The following is a 27829-nucleotide window of genomic DNA, read 5'->3' as shown; positions in this document are numbered from 1 at the left end:
CGGCCAAATATGTAGGGTGAAAAGGAAATCTTTAAGAAAATAATTTGCGGCAACAATGGCAGTTGTTATATATTCTTTTTAAAGATTAATGGGATAATATGCCATAAGATAGAGAAATTAAACACAAATACCTTAAATACGTAAGCGAAATACCCTCACCACGTAACCATTAACATTTATCCCTATCCCCCCTCTCTCGAGTCTTTTCCTTATTTCAAAAACACAAACACCAAACACAGACACGGATAGGGATATTTGCTTGGAGAACAATGCAGACTGAAAATCTCTCAATAAACTAATCAAACTGCTAAACGGCACTGAAGTGAGTTTTACCTCATCCCTGTGCTTGATTCTGACCAAACTGGTTCCAAAAGCATGTGACAGCATATCCATTTTTCAAAGATCACGTGAAGCAATCTTGTGGACTTTGGCACGGGCCTTTAACATATACCTAGTAGCAAAGAGCTCAGCCAGAGAGCTTTGAATCACATAAGCACAAAATCCTAAAGGTTTCTTGCAATTAGTAGCATACCTATACTTAGTCCGCCATTGTTGCAAGAAACTCAACTGTAAAAAAATATGCCTGATTTTAATCATCTTTCCCATCTTTTTCTTATTTTATTTGTAATACGCCCTTTTATTATCATTTCATAAAGTAAAAAAAAGAGCAAAGATAAAAATATTTTTTCATTTTACTACACGGCGTAGAAGAAAAAACAATTATAACATACACTTTCATCCAGCAAGAAAACTAAACAGTCATATGCTCAAAGAATGAAATTATCACAATAATGTTTCCACTATTTCATATGCTAAAAGTTTCCCACAATAATGCGTGTGTCACTCCTGTATCTTCACAATCATTTATCTGAGATTACCTGATCATCAATAAAAGATAAAAAAATTATAGTTACTAAAAAGAAAAGCAATAAGAGCTGGAACTAAATTCCTTTAGATCAACTTTTCATTTAAAAAATCTTAAAGTTCAGAAATCAAATTCTTATTAACCAATTTTCTTGTAATTAGGCCTATAATGGAACCAACTGGAAAACTAACTTATGGTGTCTGTGGCTGTACCACAAGTAAAAAGAAAAACTCTAAAATAAAAGCATTTTAAATTAAAATGAATAAAGACTTCAACCAACCTTTGGAAATAATATAAATTTCATGTAAGCCTCATCATTTAACATTTATCTCGATTATTAACTACAGAAAGCATTATCTGTGTATAAGTGCATTTTTACCATTTCATTCTTGGATTAGGTAGCACTTGCTTAAAGTGAATGAAATCAATTTACATATACCACATGAAGCATGTCACTTATTCAACCTATGGCAAGCTATATTGACACAATTTTTCTCATGGTGCCAGATGGTCTTTCGCTAGATTAATAAAGAAATCATTTATCTAGATAAGAAAACATTTTTCAACAGGAGTATTTTGGTATTTAACATTGCCAAAAAAAGGTAAACACAATTTGTGTAGTTTTCATTTTGACTTTCCTAGAACATATAAATAACTTCTAACTAGTGCTGACAATTTTACCCAACTACTTTACTATGATTCTAGCTGATATGAAAAGAAAAAAACCCTTGACCCTGTAAAGATTTACTCATCTAATCATATTTTGTTTATCAAAAGATAGGTATATGTGAAGGTTATTTCATATCCAATAGGGTAAGTTTATGATTCTAATCCCTCTCTAAGTAGTGGATAACTTAATATTACGATATATTCTGGGGAAATAACCTCATTCTATATTTAGTTAGTTTTTTTACATGTTTTGTGGTGTTTTTATATTATATTATAGGTTTCCTATAAATGTGTATACAGCATTTGAACCTTTAATATACCCATTTATTAACCTGTTTACCGAGTTATCCATGATAATCAATTGAATAAGCAGGAAGTGGAACATCCCACACCATTTCAAATGAAGGGGGTAACAAAATAAATATCAAGTAATCAGTACAAAATAATCCTCTTAGCCTCCTGATTCTTACCCGTTGACAGCCATACTTGCAAGAGAGGAAACAATGTGAAAGTTCATCCAACGGAAAAAGTGACGAAAACACAGGAAATTCAAGTAAGAAAGAAAACAGTTTTTCCGATGATTCCCAACGGAATAAACAAACCTTAAGGGAAAAAGAGAGGAAAAACTTGCCTTAGCTATTAGAGGCAAGGCTTGCTGCTCCCACTCAGTGCCCCACCTAGTAGACGTCCCTTTTGCTAAAGCTCCCTCCCTCAAGGAGTTGAGAGAAGCACATCCATCTGGAAAATCTTTAAAGAGCATCTGCATGAAGTATTGGCACCAATAAATGAACTTAGCAACTTGATATTGAAAAATTTACCAGACTCTGACACACCGTCCTCAATGGATAAGCTTTTGTGTTACTGCTAAGAGAATACCACGACCACAATGGCTAAATACAACTGGAATACTGTATCAGACATTAAATACACTCACCAGGAGTTTGTCTGCTAAATCAGAAGATGAAGAAAAAAGGAGGCCATTTTTCTCAACTGTAACGAGCTCCTCGATGCTTTTTATGCAACCAAACAAAAGAAATACAATCAGAAATGGGTGGCAAAAATAAAGAAGACCGAAAAGAGAGGACTTGACCATAGGAATTACCAAAAGAAAGAGATGGCACAAACAGGAAGACCACATCCAAACATATCCACAACCTGATGTCAAGTTCAATGACCATATAAGAACATGATTTGTTTCACAAAGACAGCAATTTTTGTGATTGTTTTTCTCAACAATAGAGCATTTTTAGAATGTTGAACCCCATACCCTGGTGAGACTTAAACCCAAGCCCTAACCCCCCATCCCCCCAATTGTGGCCATTGGCCACCTTAATTACAGAACATTTAATAAATATTTCTTTTATTCAGAAGCAGTAACTGGATTTCTTCAACATAGGATTCTTCTGGTTCACACTGTAGCAGAGATCCACAACCCTAGTTTCAAGATACAGTCAAATATGAATTTAAATCTGTTATATTGAACTGTTTATAAGAACCCAGTCAACTCAAATGACATGTAACTAGTTTTATTTAGGCTATTTGATTTCTAGCAGTTTTTGCTTAGGGAGAAAGAGAACAATCAGGGAAAGTATACAGAAAAGACAGTTCCTTTCTATAATTTTCTATTATATTAGTTAGTGATCCCAGCTCACTGAGTCCTTTTTTCCATGATGAACTGCTGGCACCAGTCCTACATTTTGTCTTTGTGGACCAAGAAGAAAGGGGGTTCAGCAGCAATAAGATTGTACCATGAGAAAAGCAAGGAGGTCAACCTATTTCAAATACCCTCACCACTCAGCAAAACAGGTACAAGATGGTTATGTGTCTTAGTTTTTAACTGAACATTGAATTTTGATTTAAAACTGTCTGAACTTGCATAAATCCTATGATTAAGTCATTGTCCAAAAGACCTATGTATGTTCAGTAAGGTCTACACCCACTGCGTATCTGCCAGGTGATATGTATTGCTATGCTCTATATCAAGCATTAAACCATAAAACAGAACATGAATCAAACTGTTTTAAAACCACCAACACAAGAATTCATGGGCCCGTTAAAAAACTAACCTTCATAGGGAGGTCCAAGCCAGATGAGGAAGTATGCAAGCTTAGACCTAAATCAGCTGACCCTACAAAACTCAAAAAGAAATTCGTAGATTTAAGTGGGAAAGAATTACTAGGAAAGGAAGCCCAAATATGTAGTTGTCAGAAGAAGAAAGACGGACACCCAATTAAGCAGACAACAAAAGCTACCTAGCAACAATGGGTAATCTTCAGCTGGTAGCCACATTGTACGAAAGGCTACCCGTTTCAGGTGTAACTTCTTCATTTGTTTTTCATATTTTTCTCTATCCGGTCCTTTTCCTTTCGATAAAAAGAGGACAAAAGGGTAATGTTGCAATCAAACAGATTAGATTTGCCAAAAGAGAACTAAAATACATGGAGGGAACAAAGATGGACCGGCTTACCAGTTATGATAAATAACAATCTTGGATATAAATATTGCTTCCCATTAGAAATTTCCATCCAAAGCAATTCATCATCAACTGAATCATCCTCATCTAGGATAGCAGAAACCCTTCTGTCATACATAACTGCTGCTTCTAAAAGCAATCCAAAATCTTCATCTGAAGTCCTGGAAAGGGAAAATATATAACATGCTTCATTTCATTCAAAAACTCTAAGAACCTTACATTCTTGATAGTGCAGACACTCTATGATGTAATGATTCTACGTGGACATGGAAAAAGCAAAACCATTCACTATTTCTAGATTGGAAATCAACCACCTATTTAGGTGGTAGAGGTAAACTGATTAAAAACAAGAAAGAGAAACACTTGCCATCTTTTAGTATACATTTATAACGTAGATTTAATCTGTATGGGCATCAAAATTTCAGTTCTGTTGAATTTACGGAAAAGAGAAAAACTTCATCAACTTGATGTAATCAAAATGCATGAACTCCTATTTATAATAGAGAAAAGTAGTAGAGTCCAATTACAATTCAACTACCCTTGTCCCAATTACACTCAAACTCTAACACTTAAAGATAAGTCCTAGCATAATTAAATAACTCAATATAAATAGAAGACTAACATAACTAAAACACCTTTAAACTGAGACTCCTGTGAGACCACCTTTTGTGAGACTCTTGTAAGACTCCACCATATTAATTCTAGCTCTATGAGACTGCTTATTGTGAGATTCATGTAAAAGGTTTTCATATCTTCTCTTCAACACTCCCGCTTAAGCTGGAGTTTATAACTTCAGTTTGCAATGAAAATGATTATTGGTCTTCAATTTTCTTTGCTGCAAAAATTTCTTTTTAGATGCAAAAACTTCATCTTTTGTGCTCCCCCTTTCTTGAATATTTTTGTCACAATAAAATTACCACAACATATGGAATAAAATACCTCTTTCTTGTATTTTTTCTTCTACTTCTCCTCCTCAAGCTGGGAGGTAATGGTAGTGATTCCAGCTTGAACCAAATAACATAGATGTAGTAATAAACTCCTCCATCATGGTGTCCCAACACCGGGCACCGACTCTCGAAGGTTAGAAATAGGTGATAAGTAGGTAATGCCTATCATTCACAAGATGGCGATACAAGACCTACGGATACATATAAAAAGTCTCAATAGACTTAAAAATATATAAATATACACACACACACACACACATAACGATCTTTCCCCTCAGGATGTGCCCCATAGGAACGCAAACCTTTTTCACAGAAGAGGATCTTTGCCACAAAACGAACTCTTCCTTCCAAATGAGGATGTTAGTGAATAGGCTTTCGACAAATCTCTTTTCTTCCCAAGGCTAGTTGTCCATTGGTGTAGTGACCATCGCCTTGCCACCACACCTGTCTTGATACATACGGCTACTCTATATATATCTATATATCTATATAGATATCTATATATCTATCTATCTATATAGATATATATATATATATATATCTATATATATATATATATATCTATATATATATATATATATATTGTAATGATCTTTTTGTAACCGCACACTTGGATAGCACAAAAGAGCAATCACTGTCGATGGGGCCCAATGAGCACCCGAGTGATTCCTTTTTTCTATCATGTGTCGGCAAGTTTGGGCATGTTCCAAGATCCGCTAATCATTTAGCCGATGTTCAAGCTAAAAAAGGCGTTACCCTCCAACATCTTGTTGTGGAGGAAATGTCTTTTTAGTCTCTAGGTTTGTATTTTTTCTTTTGAATACATTTACAACTCTTCTCAAAAAAAAAGTTTGGGCTATAAATAGCCATATGTAAGACTTCAAAGATATGAATGAGAGAATCCTTTTGCCTACTCCTTGCATCCATGTCTCCTCCTTCCATCGTCCCAAAACCCTTCTGAGCCGTTTCCGTATACGATCTCTGCAGTAAGTTTTCGTTTTCCATTCCTTTAATTTCTCCAGTTCGGGGTCTTCCCTAAGGGAACTCCTCAACTCTTTTTGGTTAGATCTGTAAAGATTTCCTCTAAATTTGGATTCATCCCGAGCATGCGGTAAAAGCATTGTGACCCTCTGAGGTTTCACGGTGCTATGTTCCGATGTTTGCCCGTTATTGTCCACGGAGACCAAAGGGCTATTTGTGTGTCGGATTATGAAAGGAGCCCGTGGCCAAAGCTTTTTGCTAGGGAAGCACACACCTCTTCATGTCTTGGGTGTTCGAGAGCTATTGGAAATCTGAGAAAGATCTAACCACTAAGAAGTTTAGGGGTTACCTTTTGGAAGTTTACATCTATTTGATTATCGATCTTTAGTTTCTCTGTCTTCTTGTGTCTTCTCCCTTGATCAGTATTGTCTATATGCTCCTTCTTTTTATTACGCTTGGTATTGTTCTTCTTGCTCTGATTCTTACTGCTTTTATTGTGTGTTAGTAGTTATAGTCAATCTTGGGTATATTAGGCTGGAATACTACTGGGTGAGGGTTATTCCCTGACAGTCGCATCTGCCTCTGAGGAGCCTTGCTTCCAAAGAGCCAAGCGTCGCTCCCGAAAGATACAATGCCGCCGTACCCTTGACGTATATTTGGTTAATTAATAAGATTCTACGACTGTTTTTAAGATTTGTGTTAAGAATACTGCCTTCTTATTATCTGTATTTAGCTTTGTTGTATAATACTTTGAGAGACTATTGTGCTATATCATAGGTTTTTTCCATTATATACTGTTGTTAAGTATAGTAGGAATAGAATTATCTGGATATTTTATATTTTTGCCAGAACAGTTAGAAAACTTACTTGCTTCTGATATTTTCCTTTTATTAAATATATTAGTAAGATATTTTGGTATATGATTTTCCTTTTTATAGCCTTAACTATAATATCCTGTAATTTAGTAATCTTTAGTCTTATTTGCTTTACTTTATCTTTAAACTCATATAGACATATTATCATACCCAGAATACCTAGACAACAAATAATTAGAAGACCTGTTCAGTCGTCTTCTCTGAATACTCCAGATTAAAAGAGTACCCCCCTAGATTTGGTATCACTATTATTTGGTATCAATTGAAATTACAAGTAAAGAGATTTTGACCTTTTAAAGTTAAGTGTAATACCCTATTACATGAATTCCAAATCTCTCTCAAAGAGATTGAATACAGCTAGATTCTACCTCTAGTGGACAATTTTCCTTCTAAACTAAATGGCTCTAGAAAACCCCTTATTAAAATTGAAAATACAAAAACCAAATCTATATCTATATATATAGATATAGATATATATAAAGGTAAACTAACTGAAGCAACACACAAGATATTGGCCCAAAGTGGTATGTGAGAGTCAAATAAAAGATGGTAGAAGAAACTACCAAGGGTAATGGGCAAAGAGGAAGATAAGATGTTGAGGCCACCATGTGCTTTATTTTTCTAAGAAATTCAAATTCCGCATCAGACGAACCAATGCCGACAATAGTCAGCAAATAATGATCCCAAAGCAAGCGACCAAGGAGTTTTTCTTCAGAAATAAAGTCGCAATCAGAGAGACACAATAGCAGTAGTGAAAATGGGCCAATGCCCAAATAACATGTACCACATGTCCAGTTATATAGCAGCGGATAATAGGTAAAAAATAAAAGTCCTTAAAAGTAATAAGGACACGTGAAATAGTCCGCAACGAGTCCATTAGTAAATAAGGAAGTTGCACCAAATAGTATGTTGGAACCAAGTAATAATCCAAGATAATAATCTAGCCGGAGAAAGAGAAACAAGTTGAACCAAGTGAAATAGTAGACTAATATAATCGAGTCACAGAAGAAATATGTATAGAACTTGGGACCCGAACACGTATAACCGAGGCAGAAAATAAGTGGGCCGAGTCCGGTTGACCAGGGCCTAAGTTGATTCATTGGGTTGACCCGAACCGAGTTGATTCAGCAAAACAAAAACAACCTCGGGTTGGCAGATTCACTGGGCTAACTCGGCCCGGTCCGGGTTGCGTTCAAAACCAATGCTCGATTAAACCTAGTTTCCTAACTTTAGGGAAACATTAATTTTGCAACATTCTTCCCCACGACGCTAGTTTCCGAACAGCGTGGCAGTGAACCAACAAGATAACTCCTACTGTTGACGCCTTGAAGAGTTTCAAAACATCGGAACAATGTCGTCTTTTCCGACAATGGCAACGGGATTGTGATTCTCGACAGAGATAGCTCAATAACGATCCGGCAAAGGCAGAAATAAGGCAGTGAAGGAAAGACAACTTCTAGATTAACAGAGCGAGAATTGACAGCAAAGACAATCTCGTAGAGGTAGCAGCGAACAGGAAGATGCCACAGCAAAATAAGAACCAAAGAACCAGCAGAACCAAAGAGCTACTTCGGAAGATGTCGACAGCCGGTAAGAGCAAATAACTCGACGAAAACACAGTTCTCAGCGAAGGAAATAATCCAACGAGCCGAAACAGAAAACGGACTCAGCAGAGACGTCTTCTAGGATAGATTAATTCAAGATCGGCAACTGTTTTTTCAGTAGAAAATCTTCCAACCAGTAATGGTTATATGACTTTGATTTTAATGGTAGAGTCTATTCTGGAATTTAACAACAGTAAATCCGAGTTTAATACTTCGAGTTAGGCTTGAGCAGTAACTTCTAGAAATAGAAGATCCATCAGATTAACTCGGCAGAAACAGCAAAGTTGTTGTCCTCCAGCAGCCTAAAAACACAGGCATCGATTCTGTTTTCAGAATGATATACCAGATGCAGAGTAATGCTCGGGATATAGTTGCGGAATAATAAGATGCCAAACCAGAAGAAGACATCTGGCAAATCAACTCAGAATAGAAATATTGACAGCGGTAAGCTCAGGATGTAATGGAAAGGCCAGCGAAGAACCATCTCAGTATGCGACCTAGAAATAAATCAACAACTGAGAGATTATGATCAACAACCTCTATCAGCGATGAACCAAAACCTCCCAGAAATAGAATAGCAAGGCAGCAGTAAACAAAATAGAGAAGAAGATGATTCTCAGAATAAAACTCCAACAATATATAACATGCAATATTAAAAGCTCAGTATAGAGGTGAAAATGTAAAACAAACAACGGGTATATGGGCTGAAAAGAGAGAAAAGAAAAGGTAGATTCGAACCTAAACTTCTAGAGATAATAGATTAGAAAAGGATCACATTATCTTTGTGGGTTGACCGAGTCAACTCACAGAACCTGTTCTGATACTATGTTGAATTTATGGAGAAGATAAAAGCTTTATTAACTTGATGTAATTAGAGTACATGAACTCCTATTTATAATATAGGAAAGTAGAAAAATCCAATTACAATTAAACTACATTTGTCCCAATTACACCCAAACTCTAACACTTAAAGATAAGTCCTAACATAATTAAATAACTCAACATAAATAGAAGACTAACATAACTAAAACACCTTTAAACTGAGACTCTCCTATGAGACCATCTTTTGTGAGACTCATGTAAGACTCCACCATATTAATTCTAGCTCTGTGAGACTGCTTACTGTGAGAGTCATGTAAGAGGCTTTCATATCTTCTCTTCAACAAGTTCAAATATGACTCAAAGAATCAAAAAGAACCAAAGTTCTAATTGAATGCAGGAATATAATCATCATAGGAAATAAAAAGTTTGGATATTGGGTTTTAAACATTGATTGCCATGATCATTTCATACTATCTTCTCTTCAAATTTAGGTCCTTCCAAAATTTATATGAAGCACACCTTTAAATGAGACATCAGTATCTTTCCTGGAAATGATGAAGACAAGTAAATAATTTATGCACACGAACAAAGATACATGGGCAAGATACCAATATGTAATAGCTGAAGTAAGACCTCAATGCCTAGCAACCGTATCACAAGCCAAACCCTCTTTTTTGTTCTTTTATACTTTTGTCTGAATAGCAGGCCTCATCCAGCCTTCTTTTATAACTACTTTGTCTTGAATGTATTTGATATTTTGGCCATTTATGCTTCAAAGACAAACTGATGCCTCTGATGATTATGTTTTTGGTACCTTAACAGAGCCTGCATAAGAGTGTTTTGGACCTCAAAAAATTAAAAACACATGCACCATATCCTCTTTCATTTTCATTACCAACAATTCTGAGGTGGCCATACATAAAAAACCACATCATTTTAACAGAATTAGGGTCTTCACAAAATTACATGAGATGTTTCCTCTTATAACTCTTGTCATTGTCCCTCAATTCTTCTAGTCATTCCTCTTTGATGTACCGATGAAGTCCATCAAGAACTGTACCAAAAACTAAGCTACTTGTCATCAGAGCCAAAAACATATACAATGAGTCCTAATAAAAAAATTGAAAGACTAGGCCCGTTTGTCAAACCTCAAAACTCTATCAAGTTCCTCCACAAATTTCCCTCACCAATTCATACTACTCAAAACATCATCAAGTATTTTCTTGATGCTCACTCAAATGTCTTTTTTTTTTTTTTTAAATAATGCTGAATTTTATTAAGACCATTGCTCAAAAGAGCAAATTACAAAAGAGGGAAGTTTTCCCAAACAATGAGAGATTACTGGGAAGTTCCGAATTTTGTCAATTTATCAACCAAAGAGTTGGTTGATCTAGGAATGAGATTCCAATTACAAGAAGATACAATGTCAGCAATACAATCTGTGATGGGCCAGTGGTGCCAAGGGGGAGAGTTGTCTTTGGAACACCAACTGATGACAGTCTTCGAGTCTCCTTCAATTATTAACTTGCCATGGAAACTTTCCTTGAAAATTTGGAGGCTGAATAGAAGAGCACTAACTTTAATAGTATTAGCATCAGCAATGCCCATCGGTCCAGCATACAATAGAATAGGGTTTCCATTGTCACCTCTGAAAACACTGCCTGCTCCAGCCGGCCTAGGACAGCCAATAGCACTACCATCAAAATTGAGTTTTATGATGTCGCAAGGGGGAGGATCCCAGATGGCCATAATCGGAGTCCTGCAGGGGCCAGTCATATGGGCAATCAAGTTCCAATTTTCCCGAAGGGAAACACCCAATAGAGCGGCAAATTCCTTCCTTGTATGAAGCCAACTCGAGATGAGACCAACGGCATGTGAAGCCGTGTTGTTCGAGGTGCAAGCTTTGGAGTTGAATCTTCGGTTATTTCGCTCGAGCCAAATGCACTATGGAACATGTGCAAGACAGGCCGAAAGTATTAACTTGCCCAACCGTGAAAGGCGAATCCTTCTAACCATCTCAAAGGTGCCAAATAGGTCCTGATGTAGCCCCATTTGGAGCCCAATCTTTTGAAAAAAATTCATCTAGACTTGCCAAGAAAATCCACAGTGTGAGAGGACGTGTTGGACTGTCTCATCGCACTCACCACAAAGGGGACAAGAAAGATCAGGGGCGGTGAATCCTCTTCTCTGAAGGTTGTCAGATGTAAGGATTTGTTCTCTGATGGCCGACCACATGAAAATTTTGATTTTGCTTGGTGCCAAGAGTTTCCTAGCAAAATTTGCCTTGTGCTCATGTATATTGTAGTCTAGCTTTCTGATATGAGAGTAAGCAGAGGCAACCGTGAATCGGCCATTAATGGTGGGCTTCCAAGTCAGCTTATCAACTGAATGCTCCCGGATAATAGTGTTGTTGAGACAAGGAGAGCAAAAAGCCAAAGATTCCTCATCATTTAGTCACCGACGGAACGGGAGACTCTACGATTGATCCCTCCAAGAATCAGCCACTGAGCAAGAGAGGTCGCAAGCCACCCTATACAGTCCCGGGAAGTCCTTCGAGAGAGAGCAGGGGCCACACCATTCATCCGACCAGAAGAGTAGGGTCCTTCCATTGCCCGTGTGAAACAAGGTAGCATCTCTGAATACTGGGAGGAGCTTATAAATTGATTTCCATATCGGGGATAGGAGGCAAGAGGCATCACCCTCTCTCCACCAGGCACTCGAAAACTGAAGGTAGAATTTGACCATATTTCTCCAAAAACTGTCATGCTTGGTGTTGAAGTTCCAAATCCATTTGAGCATATGAGCTTTGTTCATTTCCCTCGTAGGCTGGATGACTAATCCTCCCCTATTATGAGGCAAGCAAATATCCTTCCAACTAACTAAGTGGTATTTGAAGGTGTCTTCTGATCCTCTCCAGAGAAATCGCCGACGGATGGTGTCAATTTTGGAGCAAACAGAGGCCAAACAGTGCATAAATGATAGCAAATAATTTGGCAGCCTTGCCAAACAAGACTTGAGGAGAGTGAGGTGCCCCGGTGTAGATAAGAGCTTACCCCTCCAAATGGCTAGCCTCTTTTCAAATTTCTCAATGAGGGGGGATCATAGTGAAGTTGAAGGCCGAGAATCAAAAAGTGGGAACCCAAGATATGTAGCTAGCAGATTTTCCACAGAGCATCCCAAGTAGTCTGCCGTATCCTCAAGCTCAGTTGGATCGATGTGGTAGCCAAGAAGAGCGGTTTTTCCCCAGTTTATGTTCTGACCAGAAGCCAATTCAAATGATCCCATAACAGCACGCAGTTTTCTGATCTGATCCATAGTACCAATCCCGAAGCAAATAGTATCATTTGCAAACTGGAGCATCAGAATATCATAAGGTTATGCAATCTGTCATGGGGAGGAGCCATCCCATGTTCTTGGCCGAGTAGATCAAGGAGGATATTTTTCTACCACATTGAAGTGCAAGGGGGAAAGGGGATTTCCCTGTCTGATTCCCCTGGTTCACTTAAAATACCCACAAACTGTTCCATTGAGAAGGACGGAGTAACTTATAGAGGAGATGCAGCTTCGGATCCAGAAGCGTCATTTTTCCCAAAATCCCATCTTCCCCAGGAGGATGTCCAGAAGCTTCTAGTTGACTCTGTCAAATGTTTTTTTGAAGTCAAGCTTGAGGATGAATCTGGGGAGCTTGAGAACCTTGAAGTGGTGGATAAGTTCGTTACATGCCATGGCCGAATCAAGAATGTTCCTTCCCTTAATAAAAGCACTATGGCCATGGTGAATGGCAATAGGGAGGACCGCCTTGAGGCGATTAGCAAGGAGGCGTGCAATCACCTTATGCACTAGTAGTGAGACTAATCGGTTGGAAGTCGAATGAGAACTTTGCCCCATCTTTTTTAGGGATGAGGGCAATGTACGAGGCTCCATTGCTCCTATATCTGATGCCATGCTGATAAAAGGAGCGGGCCATGCCAGAATTGTCGTCTCTAATGAAGGGACAACAACGGCGATAAAATTCCTCGTTGAATCCGTCCGGGCCCGGAGCGCTATCCAAAGGAAGACCAAGGGCTGCAATTTCAATTTCCCGGCTGGAGAAGGGGAGCTCGATGAGGCTTGCTGCAGTTGATGGAATAACCTAAAGGTTAACCCTTTGGAAGAAAGGGCGGACTGGTTGGTGATCAGAGTAAAAATTCACCAGTGAGTCAAATATAAGGGTTCGGTCCGAGGTGGTCTCACCATTGACACTGAGCAAGGTCATGCGGTTGGCCCTTCTACGAGTAGTGGCAACTTCATGAAAGAATTTAGTGTTAGCATCCCCATTAGAGAGCCATTTGAATCTTGCACGTTGCTTCCAGTGCACTAGCTCGATGTGGGCAAAGGACTGCAATTGTCGTTGAAGAGCATACCTCTGAGAGACTTCCAGAGAAGAGAGACCTCTAGACTCCTCAGAGTCAAGAGCGGCTATTTGAGCAAGGGCATTGGCTCTCACAGCCGAGGAAGAGGCCTTCTTCTCAAAGGCCCAAGACCGCAGCAACGGCTTCAACATCTTTAGCTTGATTGGTAAGGTCCACCCGCTCGGGCCAGCAACGGTCATATTCTCCCGAAGAACTGCAGAGAGATCAAAAGAAAAGTTTGCCAACCAATTATTATTGAATCTGAAGAGGGGGGGGGGGGGGGGGGGGGGGGGGTGGCAACTGCCAAATGGGTATCAACCATAATCGGCCAATGATTAGAGATGACTCGAGTGAGAACTTTGCCAGAGACATTGCTATAGAGCTGAAGCCATCATTGTTGGCTAAGAATCGGTCAAGCTTGGAGAGGACAGGGGGTTGTCTACCATTTGACCAAGTGTAGGTCTTCCCATATAGGATAATCTCATCCAGGTCCCAATTGCCAATAAAGTCAGCAAAAGCCTCATGGAGGTTGTGATTCTCTGGGACGGCAGAGGATTTCTCATGGCAGAAGTAACATTGAAGTCACCTGCAAGCATCGGAGGAATAGTCCACATCTGACAAGTCCACAATAGGCCATCCCAAAAAAGGTGGTGCTTGTGGTGTCTGGTAGGGCCGTAGACACCTACTAGACACCAATTGTTCCCCGAACCTTTGTCTCACAGCTTGAGGCCAAGGGAGTAAGAGCCATAACAACAATCAAGCACCTCAATAGAACTAGTGTCCCACATCAATAGGATGCCGCCAACCGAACCCACTATATCCATTGAAGCCCAGCCGGGCTCCTTTAGGGGCCACAACTCTCGAATATATCCAAGGGGAAGAGAAGTCGCCTTGGTTTCTTGAAGAACAACAACATTTGCCTTGGAAGAGGCAAGAAGGTCCCGAATGGAGGCGCAGCGACACAAGGACCCAATTCCACGAACATTCCAGGAGAGAATGATCATTGATCATATTTCTTCTTTTTTGAATTCTCAGATAGGTGGTTATCTCCCAGGAGAGGCTCCGTGAAGACGGTGCCCATCACTTTGGCAAGTTCCACTATCTAGGACCAGGTTTCTGGGTCGTATTTATGCTGCTTTGACTGGAGAGCAGCCACAAACTTTTGAGCTCTTTCACCCGGTTCTGGTAGGATGAAATCTCCTGTCTTTGGGTTGAAGGAATATCGAGTGGTGGCACTGGGTCCTCCCTGGAGAAGTTGTCTCAATTGGCCTCTAGCTTGGCGCTGGTAGGTGACAACAGGAGGAGGAGAAATGTTTTGCACGTGACCACGGGGAGCACGCTCGTTGGTTTCGAACTCTGTGTCAGAGAGGTAATTTTCAGGGTGGGGATTTCTCGGAGGTGACGGGGAGTCCATTATCCGGGGGGAAGCTTGAGGGAGTGGGGGCAATGGGAAAGATTTATAGGGGGGCATGTGGGGGTCTAAATGGGAGGGGAAGTGAGGGTGGACGACAGTTGGAAGTTTGGAGTAGGTTCTATCTGGGCCAAGGGTATTTTCTGTGGGGGACTGGGGTGGGTGGGTGGGTGAGTGATGTGTCGGATAGGTGTGAGGGAAAGCTGAGGGGGTCAACAAGAATCGATCTTGTGCCAGCTATAAAGCTACCTGGGGGGTCCAGAGGTGCTACTCCCAAAGTATTGACTGGTTGTGTGGCTTCCCGAAACTTGGCTGTGATTTCAGGGACCACATCTCTAAAGTCATCCCTCTCAACAATGCTGATGCGGATCTAGTACTGCGCTTTGTCCACCATAATGCATCTGAAATATTACCCTTCACAAGGGTGAAGAGGGTTGACGAAGATCTGGGCCTCATCAAGACGGTGCCAGTGCTCCGTGAGCAAGTCCAAAGCAATGATGGAGCCAAACTCAGAGATGACTCTCGAGAAAACCGTGTTCTGCTAGAGCAAGGCAAGAAGTCCGGTAGTAGAAACCCATTGGCCGTACTGGCTGGAGGGTTCCGAGGGGAGCCACTCTGAGACCCCAGTGATGCCTGAGGTGGTGTGGGATACGAGACCAAGAGCCGCAGAAGACTCCTGCTGGGTTCCAAAATGAACAAACCAAGTTTGAGGGCTGAGGTAGGAGATTCTAGGAGTGTAAGGGAGGTGCAGTTCGTCAATCAGCCAGTGAAGAATGCTGGATTTGACGGCGCTAGGGGATGTTTGGTCGAGAATGGAGCGAGTCAAAATTCTGCACCCATCGTGGAGAAGGTTTGGCAGGATTTGGATGATTTCAGAGGTATCTATGTGTGTGGAGGGAATCTTTCTCTGGATTGGCGCCTCTATTGGATCAAGTGTCGAGGAGAAGCACTAGAGAGCATCGACTAGCTCTTTCCAACCAAAACCCGAGTTTGTGGCCTCGGGGATGAACAATCTAACCAAAACGAAAGTTCCTCTTCTGTGAGTGACCCGACATTCCCTACGACCACGAAAGATAGTCACCGAGAAGAAGAAAATCGAATCTCGTAACCAAAGTTCACGGGATTTTTCCATTTCCGTGGTCGCTCTCTGAAATTGAAGCCTGAAGTTGTGGATTGCTTCTACTGGGATGCAGATGAAGGAGAGTTTTGATCCGTCAGCTGAAGAGATGCGGATCACTAGACCAATTTTCCAAACGACTCTCTCAATGGTCACTCTACATTTTTCGTATCTGAAGCGGAAAAGGTTGCTTCGCTGCTTCCGTCGGGTGACCATCGTCCAACAGGCTTCTTGGTCCTCTGTCAGAGCCTCTGAAGGCTCGCTAGAGCGGTGGTTGGACGAATCCGACGGTCTGTTGGATTTTCTTCCTCACCGTGGATAGAAATTTCTTTCGGTTCTTCTCGTCACAACTTCGTCGCGTCTTCTACCGGCGTCATAGATGGTTGTGATGGCCCTGCCGGAGTAGCGATGACCGTCAGGGGGAATCTCTCTCGCATATTGATGTTCAGCACACGTTAACGATTTTGAAATCGCACGGCACATGATACAATAGCCTGATGTGTATTACTTTTTATTTTGGTTAAGCGTACATTACTCCCTCAAATGTCATCAGAATCATCTAAACTTTTCTTGAATAGCCTCAGTCTCATAAATTGTTATAAGATTCAAGTTCTTGTAACAAAAGACAAATAAGAAGCAAATCAAAAAGAAAAACCAGATATTATCATGATGCCATATTTCTTTTGAAATAAAAACTATCACCATTAGTTTCTATCTTGATCAAGAACACTTACCAGCTAGTGCTACTAACTATGATGGCTGGTCTGTTCGGCTTCAAGAAAATTTCAACACTATCTTGAGTGGTAAAGATTGTATTACCAACGAACGAATCCCTTTCACTCATCCCTTTTCCTAAAAAATTCCATGAAGTTACATAATGAAAACTTTCAGCTAACAAACCTGATGAATATGGTCAAGATGATCATTACCATAGCTGATACAGTCTTGTATACCATCAGGATGAATGAGATCATTGTTTAACCGGCAGAATAACTACCCAAGAAAAGAAATACATCAATATTTTCCTGTAAAGCTCTAAAAAGAAAGGCAACTCAAACAACAAGCTCACCTCATGCTTCTCCTGAAGTGATGCACAATGGAAGAACTCTGGCGGGCAATCATATACAACTGTTGCTCTAATTAAATGAGAGAATATAAAATGCTGTTTCAGCATCCAAATAATTAAGATACTTTATTTGCATTCAGTACACTTACTTGATTCCCCAATTACATGCAAGTTCATGTTGCATTGCCTTTGTGACACAAAAGGAACCATTTACTTTCCTTCCATAGTGCCTTTCAAACCTAAAATAATAACACACATTTCTTTCTTCATGACCATGTAGAGATCCATGTCCACATAAGATGAGTTTATTCAGATAAAATAAATTGATAAATACCAATAGTAGATCTTCACCAAGATATGATTCCGCCCAAGAGACAAGGCAAGTAGTGTATATCCAAAATTATGCCAATCAATAATGACAGCTGAATTCCTCCACCAACTTGCTAATTTGACAGCAAACAAAGTTGGAACAGAAGGGGGGTTCTGCAAGATCCCCAAATGTAAGAATAGGGTAAAATTGTTGAAACAGCTCCAGATAAAAAATCAGAAATATAAATAGCATTTATATCTTTGTTGAGAGCAAGAACTAGCCATTTGACACTCTATTGACAAAGTAAAAGAAACTAAAAGAACTAAAAAAGCAGCTGTCCACATAAACTCCACATTGGGTAATAAGGATGGCAATCCACTTAGAACATGCCCTTTAGAAGCTTTCCTCTGAGAAAAGAGTCTCTCATGGATGTACAAGAAATTTGATTTTCTCTGAAGTGAAGTTTTGTTTCTTTTTTAATGAGACAGGTCATACCTGCACTAGGAAAACATCTGGCGGAGGTATTTTTACACACAGAAACCAAAGAAGCATGAAGAACTGAATCAATGCCTTTAAGGGTAACAATACAATTAGTAAAATCTTTGGTAAGCCTCTAAACACAACGGGCTTCTGCAAAAAAAATTAAATTAAATAAATTAGTGAAATATCTATATTTTGTCTTTCAAGAAATTAATTCATGGCAAAAGTGATGCAAACTGTGTACCATTTTGTGAAGATGAATAGATGGATTCTCTAAAAGTGCAATATGAGGATTGCTTCCTGTTAAAAGAAATTAAACATTAGTGACAAAGTAGCGCAATGAGCATTTTTAAACTAGAAGTAGCACAATGAGTCATTGTACTCATTCATCAGATGATCTTGTGGGCACCAATGCAAACACTTAGAAAATAATGGTTATGCATTTTGAATAAGTAAGCAAAGTTAACCACACATATCTCCCAATAAGAAAGGTTCAGAAATCAAAACTTGAAGTTATTAGTGCCAAAAAAAAAGACTTCAAGAAGATAATGGAATTATTAAAAATGAAACACGTAGAGGTTCTGTTTTCTCAGGGCCTCTACCGGGGCATAATCATCCCTCTGAAAAGTCAAAGAAACAGAAGGATGATCAATGATTGTGCTTTCTTAGAATGTTCATGGAATTGGTTCAACGCGTCACTGAGCGTCTATTCGAAGCCTCCTCGCCTCTAAAAAATCGTGCATTGTGGTGCTCCAAGAGACCAAAGTTGCTTCACTCCCTCTCAGTTTTGTTTGGGATAATTGGCGCCTAAAGGAGCCCGGCTGGATTACTGTGGACGTCATCATCTCGGCGAGCGGTATTCTCCTTATTTGGGACACTAGTACTATTGAGGTGATTGACAGCTTTCGGGGAAACTACCCTCTCAGTGTCAAGCAGAGGGATAAGAGCTCAGGTAATATTTGTTGTCGGATGGGTGTCTACGGACCTACTTGACACAATGAGAGAGACACCTATTTTGGGATGAACTCCCAACGGTCTGTCAGAGGGCCTATTCCTTTGCTGCTTGCTGGAAACTTCAATGTGACGCAGTTTTTTCATGAGAAATCTCCACTGTCTCAAAGGATTTCTACCTCCATGAGACCTTTTGCCGATTTCATAGGAAGTTGGGACCTTGATGAGATCGCACTATTCGGAAAAACCTTTACTTGGTCCAACAGAAGGCAACCCCCGGTTATGTCTAAGCTCAACTGATTCCTCTCCAACAAGGATTGGCTTCGGCTCTACAACAATACAACTGGAAAATTTCTTGGCTGTGCAATCTCAGGTCATTGGCCAATCATGGTGGATACTCATTTCGGCAATTGGGCCCCCCCTCCCTTCAGGTTTAACAATGTGTGGATTAAAAACCCCACTTTTGATACTTTAGTCCAATCATTTTGGAAGGAATGTTGTTGTTGACCCGAGTGGGTGGTCCCTCCTAGTGAAGCTCAAGCTGCTAAAGCCCCTTTTAAAAACTTGGGCATTGGAGCGTCAACCCTCCCGTTTGGTTGAAAAAAGCCGACACCCTTGCTCAATTGGATGCTCTTGACTCTAAAGAGGAGTCCAGAAGCCTGACCACTACTAAAATGGCTCAGCGCTATGCCCTTTAGGAGCAATTGCAATCGTTCGCTCATTGCGAACTTGTGCACTAGAAACAGAGCACTCAATTTAGATGGCTCTCGGAGGGGGATGCTAACACTAATTTTTTTCATGTCGTCGCCATAGCCAGGAGAAGAGCCAACCGGATAACCTTGCTCAACATCAATGGTGAGGTCACCTCGGACCGATTCCATATTACTAACATTTTGGTGAGTTTTTTTGCAGATCTTTATACGGAATGTCAACCACTTCGACCTTTCTTCCAGAGCATCAACATCTTGGCTATTCCTATGATGGCCGCCAATCTTATTGAGCTTCCCTTCTCTAGGCGAGAAATTGAGAAAGCTGCTATGGGCCTTCCTTTGGACAAAGCTCCGGGGCCAAATGGTTTCGGTTATTTTACCGGCATTGTTGGCCCTTCACTGGTGAAGACATCACACACAAGGCCCACTCGTTCTACATCGTGGCATCACGTTTAAGAGTATTCGAGCTTCCTTCATTACCCTCATACCCAAGAAAGATGGGGCAGAGCTTCCTTCGGATTTCCGGCCCATTAGCGTCCCCACCAGCACCTATAAGGTGATAGCTCGTCTCCTTGCCAACCGTCTCCAGGCGGTACTTCCGGTTGTTATTCATCAGGAACAGAGTGTCTTCATCAAAGGGAGGAATATTCTGGACTCATCAATGGCTTGCCATGAGCTGCTTCATCACTTCAAAACTTTGAAGCAGCCCAGATTTATCCTCAAGCTAGACTTGGAGAAGGCTTTTGACAAAGCAAATTGGAAGCTTCTGGATATTCTTCTAGGAAAAATGGGGTTTGAAAACAAGTGGAGATTCTGGATTCAAAGTTGCATCTCCTCAACCAGCTATTCAGTACTTCTTAATGGGATAGTATGCGGCTACTTTAAGGGAACTCGTGGGCTTCCGTTAGGGAGACCCCTTGTCCCCTCTGCACTTCAATGTGGTAGCCGAGTACCTTTCCTCCCTGATTTACTCAACCAAAGGATTAGGGTGGCTTCTCACTACAGCTGACTTCGAGGCTTTCGATATTCCGATTCTTCAGTTTCTGAATGACACCATCTGCTTTGGTGTGGGCACCATGGACCAGATTAGGAAGTTGAGTGCAGATCTTAGCTTATTCTATCTTCAGCTCCCAGGCCACTGGTGGACAAAGAGGGGTGCCCCCTCCCGCTTATCCCCGATTTGGAAATGCGTCTACAAATTGCTTCCCACATTCAAGGCCGCAACCTCCTTATATCCTGGTAACGGGAAGACCCTTCGCTTTTGGACCGACGAGTGGTGCGGTCCTCGACCATTGTCTGAGGATTACCCGAGACTAGCAAGGATCGCTATGGATCTATCTTACTCGGTGGCCGACTCATGGAGTAATCAGTCTTGGAGCCTCCTCTTTCGCCATGGTTTGAATGATGATGAAGCTAGTGCCTTTTGCTCACATCTTTCCAGCCTCAACAACACCGTCATTCGGGATCGGGTGCACGATAAATTGATCTGGAAGTCTAGCATTAACGGTATCTTCTTGGTTGCCTCAGCTTATTCCCATATCAGAGAGGATGACCCCAACATACCTGAGCACAAGGCAAATCTTGCATGGAAGCTCTCAACGGCCAGCAAGATCAAAAATTTCATATAAACAACCATCAAGGAACAAATACTCACAGTAGACAACCTTCAAAAAGGGGCTTCACCGTCCCTGATAACATTTGCCCTCTTAGTTGTGTTTGCAAGGAGTCTATTAAGCATATTCTCCTTCACTGCAGGTAATCATGGCAAGTATGGATGGCGATTTTCCAGAAAATTGGTATTCAAATGGGCCTTCATCAAGACCTTTTCGGCACCTTCCAGATGGTATTGGGGACACGTTTGCCAAGAATTGGCAAGTTGCTTCTCTTTGCATGTCTTGCCCATATTCCGTGGTGTCTTTGGCTGGAGCGAAACTATCGGAGGTTTAACCTCAAATTTAGCAACTTGAAAAGCACTATCTCTTGCGCATTAGGAATGATCTCCAGCTGGTTGCATACCAAGAAGGAATTTGCCCCTCAAGCCAGGAATATCCCTTCATTTAAATTGGAGTCTTCTGGCTCATATGGTGGGTCCTCAAAAGGTGTCGGCCATGGCCGAATGGGAGCCTCCCCCTAGCGACTACATAAAGTTAAATTTTGATGGAAGTGCTATGGGGTGCCCAGGACCAGCCGGTGCAAGTGGAGTCTTCAGAAATCACAGAGGAGAGACTATTCTTTCATATGTGTGGTCGGTTGGTATTGCCGACTCCAACACCGCAGAAGTGACTACTCTTCTCCATGTGTTGGAAATTTTCAAGGACCGTCTTCACGGAAAGCTAATGATTGAAAGGGATTCTAAAGTTGTCATTAGTTGGTGCTCCAAAACGGCCTCCCCCCCTAAGCGACATTGGCCCACCATTTATTCCATAGCAGACATTGTATATTCTATTTCTTGTACATGAAATCACATTCCTAGGTCAGCTAATTTGTTGGCTGATAGGCTAGATAAAAATTTGGAACATCCCAGCAATCTCTCATTGTTTGGGACGGTCCCCCCCCCCCCCCCTCCTTAATTTTGAGCCTTTAATATAATCCAGCACTATTTCAAAAAAAAAAAAAAATGAAACACATAGTAGGGTCCACTAACCTCCATATGCAACAATATCCACCTCTAATAAAGCCTGCAAACATAAGCAAATAACTCTGTCAACGTCACTAAGACCCTCAGAAGATAGCATAAAAATCCATTTTTAATTTTCACAAGAAACCCAATGATATCATAAGAGCCATTTCAATTTCAACATAAAAGCAAATTTAATCAGAGAAGAAAGTTCATCAAGTGCCTGTTGTGAGAGAGAAAGCGCATGATATTGCATCCGGGGACTTTGCCCTATGTCACCAAGAACCACCACAGCTGCCCTGCCTCTCTTGCCCATGCGCTCTTACTGCCTTGTAAAACTGCTATAGATTCGAATGGCTTAAATCAAGTATCGAAATATCAACTAAGGATATTATGGTCGTATCACAGGGTAACATAGCAGGTCTTTCACAGCAGCACAGAGGATTTACTGCTTAATGGTACTATAGACTACCTGTCAGAAAAGAGGACGATTGAATTTACAAACCACGGAAATCTGGTAAAGTTGTAATAGATTCACTTAATCACTCTCCAATAGAATAAAAAAGATTTAAACAAGGGAAGTAAGAGGGTAATTACACTTAGAGATAATATCTAACTCACTGACAAAGAGGTGTAACTTTTTCTTATTGATGGAAAATTTTAATAAAGATAGAAGGAGATCCAAAGATTAAGAAGGGAAGATAGCATTCACAACTAGCTGGTGGAGAGTGACCTCCACTTTTTCTAGCTTATCAGCAAGACCATTTGTAGTTCTATATGGATGAGACCCTACAATTATGATACACTCAATGAAATCTAGAAGTCGCAAAAGGTCCAACTTGATCTCTGCTTTATTTAGGTCTGCCAACCCAAGAGATCACACTAACTGAGTTGTGAACACCCCATCACAACCCGCCAGGCTGAGATTACCTTTGGAACTTCAATCATAACTTAAATTGATGGAGTTTTAAGGCCGGAGGGATCCAAGAAGTAACTGCAACATGTGATGAAGAGAGAGACCAGCACAAGAAAACCAATCCTTTGCAAAGAGGGTATAATTTCGCTTTCTGAACTTTCCAAAGAGAATGTTAAAGTGAAATAATGTAGCATAATGTCATCCTAAATTGCAACTTTACATTTAAATTAAAAGATCAAGTGGCCCCACACTTTTCATCACATTTATATTGCTCAAGCTAACACAGAAAAGTAGAGTCTAAAAAACAAAGTACACTATCATGGCATGAACTATCTCTCCCCTTTCCTCAATGACCCACTTTTTCCATGCACCAACTCCTAACTTGTTGTTCCATGCCACATGGATAAGTACATCTATAAGGCAATTTTTAGGCTTTCCTTTGTGCTGTTACTATTGAACTGGACTGCATAGTTTTAATCTGGTTGTTTTGGCAGTTCCTGGTTGCAAATACAGGTAATTTGCCAAATAAAAGCACCAAAAGTGATGTAATTTGATGGGACATAAAACAGTTGTCCATGAAAATTGGCTATACATATTTCTAAGTTAGCCATCTCATTTAAATATAATACCTAAAAATTCATTTCTTCTTCTTCTACATGTTATAATTTACTGTCTTCATGCTCTTTTTTTAAAGTTCCCTAAAGTCATCATGCTTGATTTTCAATTTCTTTTACTTTTTTCAAATTCTTAAAGATGAAATGGCTTCAGATAAGACTTTTATGTTTCACACTACAATACTCACACCTTCACCAACATTCAGTAGAGTTTCAAATAATTAACTCACAACAGATTACAGCTAGCTAGGTGAAAGCTGGTGACGAAAGACTAGAAGCAGACTAATCAAAGTCGAAGAAAATAATATAATTTCTTTTGCTGAATGATGATTGCATAAATGAAGCAAAAAAAAAAAAAAAAAAAGATTACATTAAAAAGCAAAGAGAAACAAGGCCACAACAGCCCTCCATCAAAATATAAACACAGCTGAAGGGATACACTATGCCCTACAACAATGTTGTTGAAGCAAGTGCTCTCCTTACCTAGGGAGACAGCAATGAAATTTGCAGATTGGGTTGCATGATTCCAAGAGATGTCAAAACCTTTGTGTGATGCTCATGGCTTCATCAAGAAACTACTCTGAACCTCCCAGAGGATTCAAAGCATTCTTCATCCAATCAATTACCAACTTGAATATCCTTCACCAATCAACAGTCCATGAAAGCCATCCTTGTAGCACCCACCAACAAGGATTCCCATAGGCACTCTCATCAAAGTTAAATTTAAGATTCCAAAGCGCCAGGGACAGCAGATTAATTACTTCTGTAGGTATGCATGAGAGGGAGATGAACAACATCTTTCCAGTTGTGTTTGATCAAAGCATGGGGCAGCTCCACAAAGCCCTCAGACATTATCACGTAACTCTTTAGCAAAGGAGGGAGTAAAGCTACAACCTCTCGTTCTTAGGCCCCCTCCACATGCACTTAACAGCTGGCTTCTAGCAGCTACCCTTTTAGCATAACAATATCATCACCATTTCAAAAAAACAAAAAAGTATACACCAGAAACGAGTAGAATGGATGTCACCTCCATAATGCCTCCCACCATTTTGGACTTATTTAAAGACAACAGTATCATTTCGGGTAACCCCAAAGGTGCCTCAAAATGAAATGATTCATTTCATCGACCTCAATATGAATGGATCTTTGATTATGTTAAAACAGAGAAAAATAGAGAGGTGAAGATGAAGAAGTAGGAAGAAGAGAGATGAAAAGCAGTGTGAGAAAAGCAGCTGGTTAGGGGAAAAAGTCGACCCTAATCCTTTGTATTAACTTAAGTGAGAAGGGCTAAAAGACAGAAATAACCCTCTCCTACATCCTTACATAATACACTTAAGGCAAAGCAGAAAAAAAAAAACAGATATTAAGATACTCTTGTAAGCTAGTTCCAAACAAAATACTAGGTCACTCCTAGACAAAATTACAAAGGTAAGTACCAAAACACCCCTATACCATATTTTTTAACACTCCCCCCTCAAACTGGAGCATAAATATCTAACAGCTCCAACTTGTTACAACATATCATATGCTCACGTCTCCCAAAGGGTTCAGTAAAGATGTCTCTTAGTCATTCAAACGACCGGACATAAGGAGTAATAATCTTTCCTTGCATGACAGCATCATGAATAAAAATTAAGTCATCTTTAACCTTTTTTTTCAAAAATATCAACTAATTTAAAAACACACAATCAACCTATCATTAGCACATCAGAGCTCATTTCTCTCGTGTTGCAAACATGTTAGGTTCTTTTCACACTTGTATAAGCAGAGATTTTTCTTTTTGTTTGAGAGAAACATATAGGCGGAGATGAATTTAAAAACTAGCATTCTTCTGTTTATTGTGACCTTCATCCATATTTGTTCTATTCAATATATGTTTTAAACATAGTTCAGTAATCTCACCTTCTTGAATTAAGAAATTCCTATTCCACATCAATTTATAATTTGCCAGTGGTAGAACTAGTATCACCTTAATGGTGTGGTTTGCTACAGCATGTGATCTTTCACTCGTTGTCATTCAAGAGTGCCCCTCGAGTTTGTCTTGCACAGCTACTTGAACTACACCAGTGCCAAGACCTCCACAAAGCAAGCTAGCCTTAATAAAGTAATATGTTTTAGGTAGCTGTTACTATACTTCATTAAATGGTATCTCAATCATTGGGTATTAGATCTGACTGTGGATAATCATTTTCAATTACTTTTATGATAAAAGAAAGAATTTTTACATTAGTTGATGAAAGAAGACCAAAGAAACAAATGTTTTCCCAAAAAATTGTCCTTTACAATTATGAAACCTGTGATTTCCTCAAAATGAACCGAGGTTAGTTCCCCTTGAATCCTACTACTGTTCTCAATTTAAAACACACACCTGACCTTCTAGCAACCATATCTCAGCAGCCAGATATCAGAACTACATGATCAAAGCTGGTCTCAATGCTTACAAAAGTCCTGGAAAAAAGCTTTCATACACTTCACAACAGAATTACCAATTTAACCTTATTTTGTCGACATAAGTGTTTAATTCGTATCAAAGTATCAGAGTAGTTAATGTTGGGAAGTCGACCGCAGTTTATTGCTGCATAGAAGGAAAACATGGGTGAAGAAGAAAAGCCAGTACAACTGTTCAAGGCTTACAATGCAAATCATAGGACATAGCCATGACAACGCTGGCTGCCAGACATCAGACATCACTCAGCTCGCTGACAGAACATATGCAAACACTCAATACAAAGAAACAAGGACCCACAGGAACTATGTCTCATTCGCCAGTAATTTTACATGTCATGTCATGGTACCTAAAAACATGTATACACTTAAATATAGAATCCGACATGTATTTAATCGTGTCAAACTACTTCAAATATTTCAAGAAAAATGTGAAAGAATGAAATTAACCAAAATTGGTATCAGAGATCCTAAATATACTCAAACCAGCGGTTGAATGATCATCGAGTCATAAGTAGCAGTCATCAAAGGTTCAGAAATAATAACTTTCAATCCTTACACGTATCATATGTGACACCCAAACCAAGACCCGAAAAATCTAAATTTCAGGCAAAGCAAAAGAGGAAACCTAATCATGCGGACAGAGAGAGGGACATCAAACGTATAACCACAGAGCATAACAGATTAATGCAGAGCAATCAACATAAAATTATATATGACCACAGAGAAAACCAGCAACCCAAGCACCAATAACATAAATAAAAACAGACCAAAGGAATTCACGGGATGCCAATGTAAAGCTGTTGGACCTTGTGAATAGATGAGCGAAGAGAATCCTTGCTTCTGTGTTCTTCACTTGGGTTGGGGCGAGAGCATAATGAGAGATTCAGGATATTGTGAACGCCAGCAATCCTGCATCCACTTCCAAACGTCGTTACGGTTCGAGAGGTTCTTCAAATTCAATTGAATGATCTAATTCAATTTCAAATTCCAGTGGGGTGTTATTGTAGACGAGAATAATAGTATGCTTAAATAGAATATATATACTTAAACACCAAATTAACCAAAACAAACATGATTACTTCATTATTAAGTAATTTAATGTAGAATTAAAATATATTAACATACTAATTAATTAAATAAAATATTATATTAATTAATGATTATGGTTTATTATACATTAATACAGTAATTACGTGTGACAATTAATTGTGCACTAATTAATTAACATGATTACTACATTAATAAGTAATTTAATGTAGAATTAAAATATATTAACATACTAATTAATTAATTAAAATATTATATTAATTAATGGTTATAGTTTATTATACATTAATACAGTAATTACTTGTGACAATTAATTGTGCACTGATTAATTATTAAAAATAAATAAAAAATAAAAATAAAATAATAAAATATAATAAATTTATTTATTTATTTATTAATAACATAAAATATATTTTAAGGTAAAAAGAATAATTAAACAAAAATAATTGATTAAATGCTTACTTGAACACAATATATATTTTTACGTATTATTAATTAATAATATATTTCCGTTA

At 39.4% G+C, this 27829-nt stretch overlaps 1 protein-coding gene across 3 annotated transcripts; it reads right to left on the bottom strand.

The window, feature by feature from the left end:
• Positions 1-708: 708 nt before the first annotated feature.
• LOC137959831 (UDP-glycosyltransferase TURAN-like) lies at positions 709-27213 on the bottom strand. 3 transcript variants are annotated; one of them, XM_068807209.1, is made up of 17 exons: positions 27035-27213; positions 22513-22761; positions 22317-22350; positions 18256-18311; positions 18027-18161; positions 17556-17704; positions 17371-17460; positions 17225-17291; positions 17085-17148; positions 16890-17007; positions 4002-4168; positions 3787-3897; positions 3601-3662; positions 2637-2689; positions 2469-2544; positions 2166-2294; positions 709-878 (listed from the first exon to the last, which is right to left on the bottom strand). In XM_068807209.1, exons 2-17 carry the CDS (start codon positions 22603-22605, stop codon positions 861-863), a joined length of 1422 nt encoding a protein of 473 aa, XP_068663310.1. In that variant the 5' UTR covers positions 22606-22761; positions 27035-27213; the 3' UTR covers positions 709-860. The 3 variants fall into 3 exon arrangements, with proteins under 3 accessions (XP_068663310.1, XP_068663309.1, XP_068663311.1); XM_068807208.1 differs by having other exon boundaries at positions 27074-27213; XM_068807210.1 differs by having other exon boundaries at positions 18027-18158; positions 27074-27213.
• Positions 27214-27829: the final 616 nt, after the last annotated feature.

Source organism: Aristolochia californica, unplaced genomic scaffold (assembly GCF_029961685.1).
Source record: "Aristolochia californica isolate CCGP_79_NKW_82.1479 unplaced genomic scaffold, dmAriCali1.0.hap1 SCAF_3, whole genome shotgun sequence".
NCBI lineage: Eukaryota > Viridiplantae > Streptophyta > Magnoliopsida > Piperales > Aristolochiaceae > Aristolochia > Aristolochia californica.
The sequence above is the reverse complement of the archived record's forward strand: the minus strand, read 5'-3'. Positions and strand labels throughout refer to the sequence as shown.

What these genes read in the sequence shown, in the direction of transcription:
- LOC137959831 (XM_068807209.1), bottom strand. Translation starts at nt 22,605, where the DNA reads ATGGGCAAGAGAGGCAGGGCAGCTGTGGTGGTTCTTGGTGACATAGGG. An exon ending in GCATGTAATTGGGGAATCAA is followed by an intron (nt 17,292 to 17,370) that starts GTAAGTGTACTG and finishes TCATTTAATTAG; the next exon opens with AGCAACAGTTGTATATGATT. An exon ending in TGTGCCATCTCTTTCTTTTG is followed by an intron (nt 2,545 to 2,636) that starts GTAATTCCTATG and finishes TTGCATAAAAAG; the next exon opens with CATCGAGGAGCTCGTTACAG.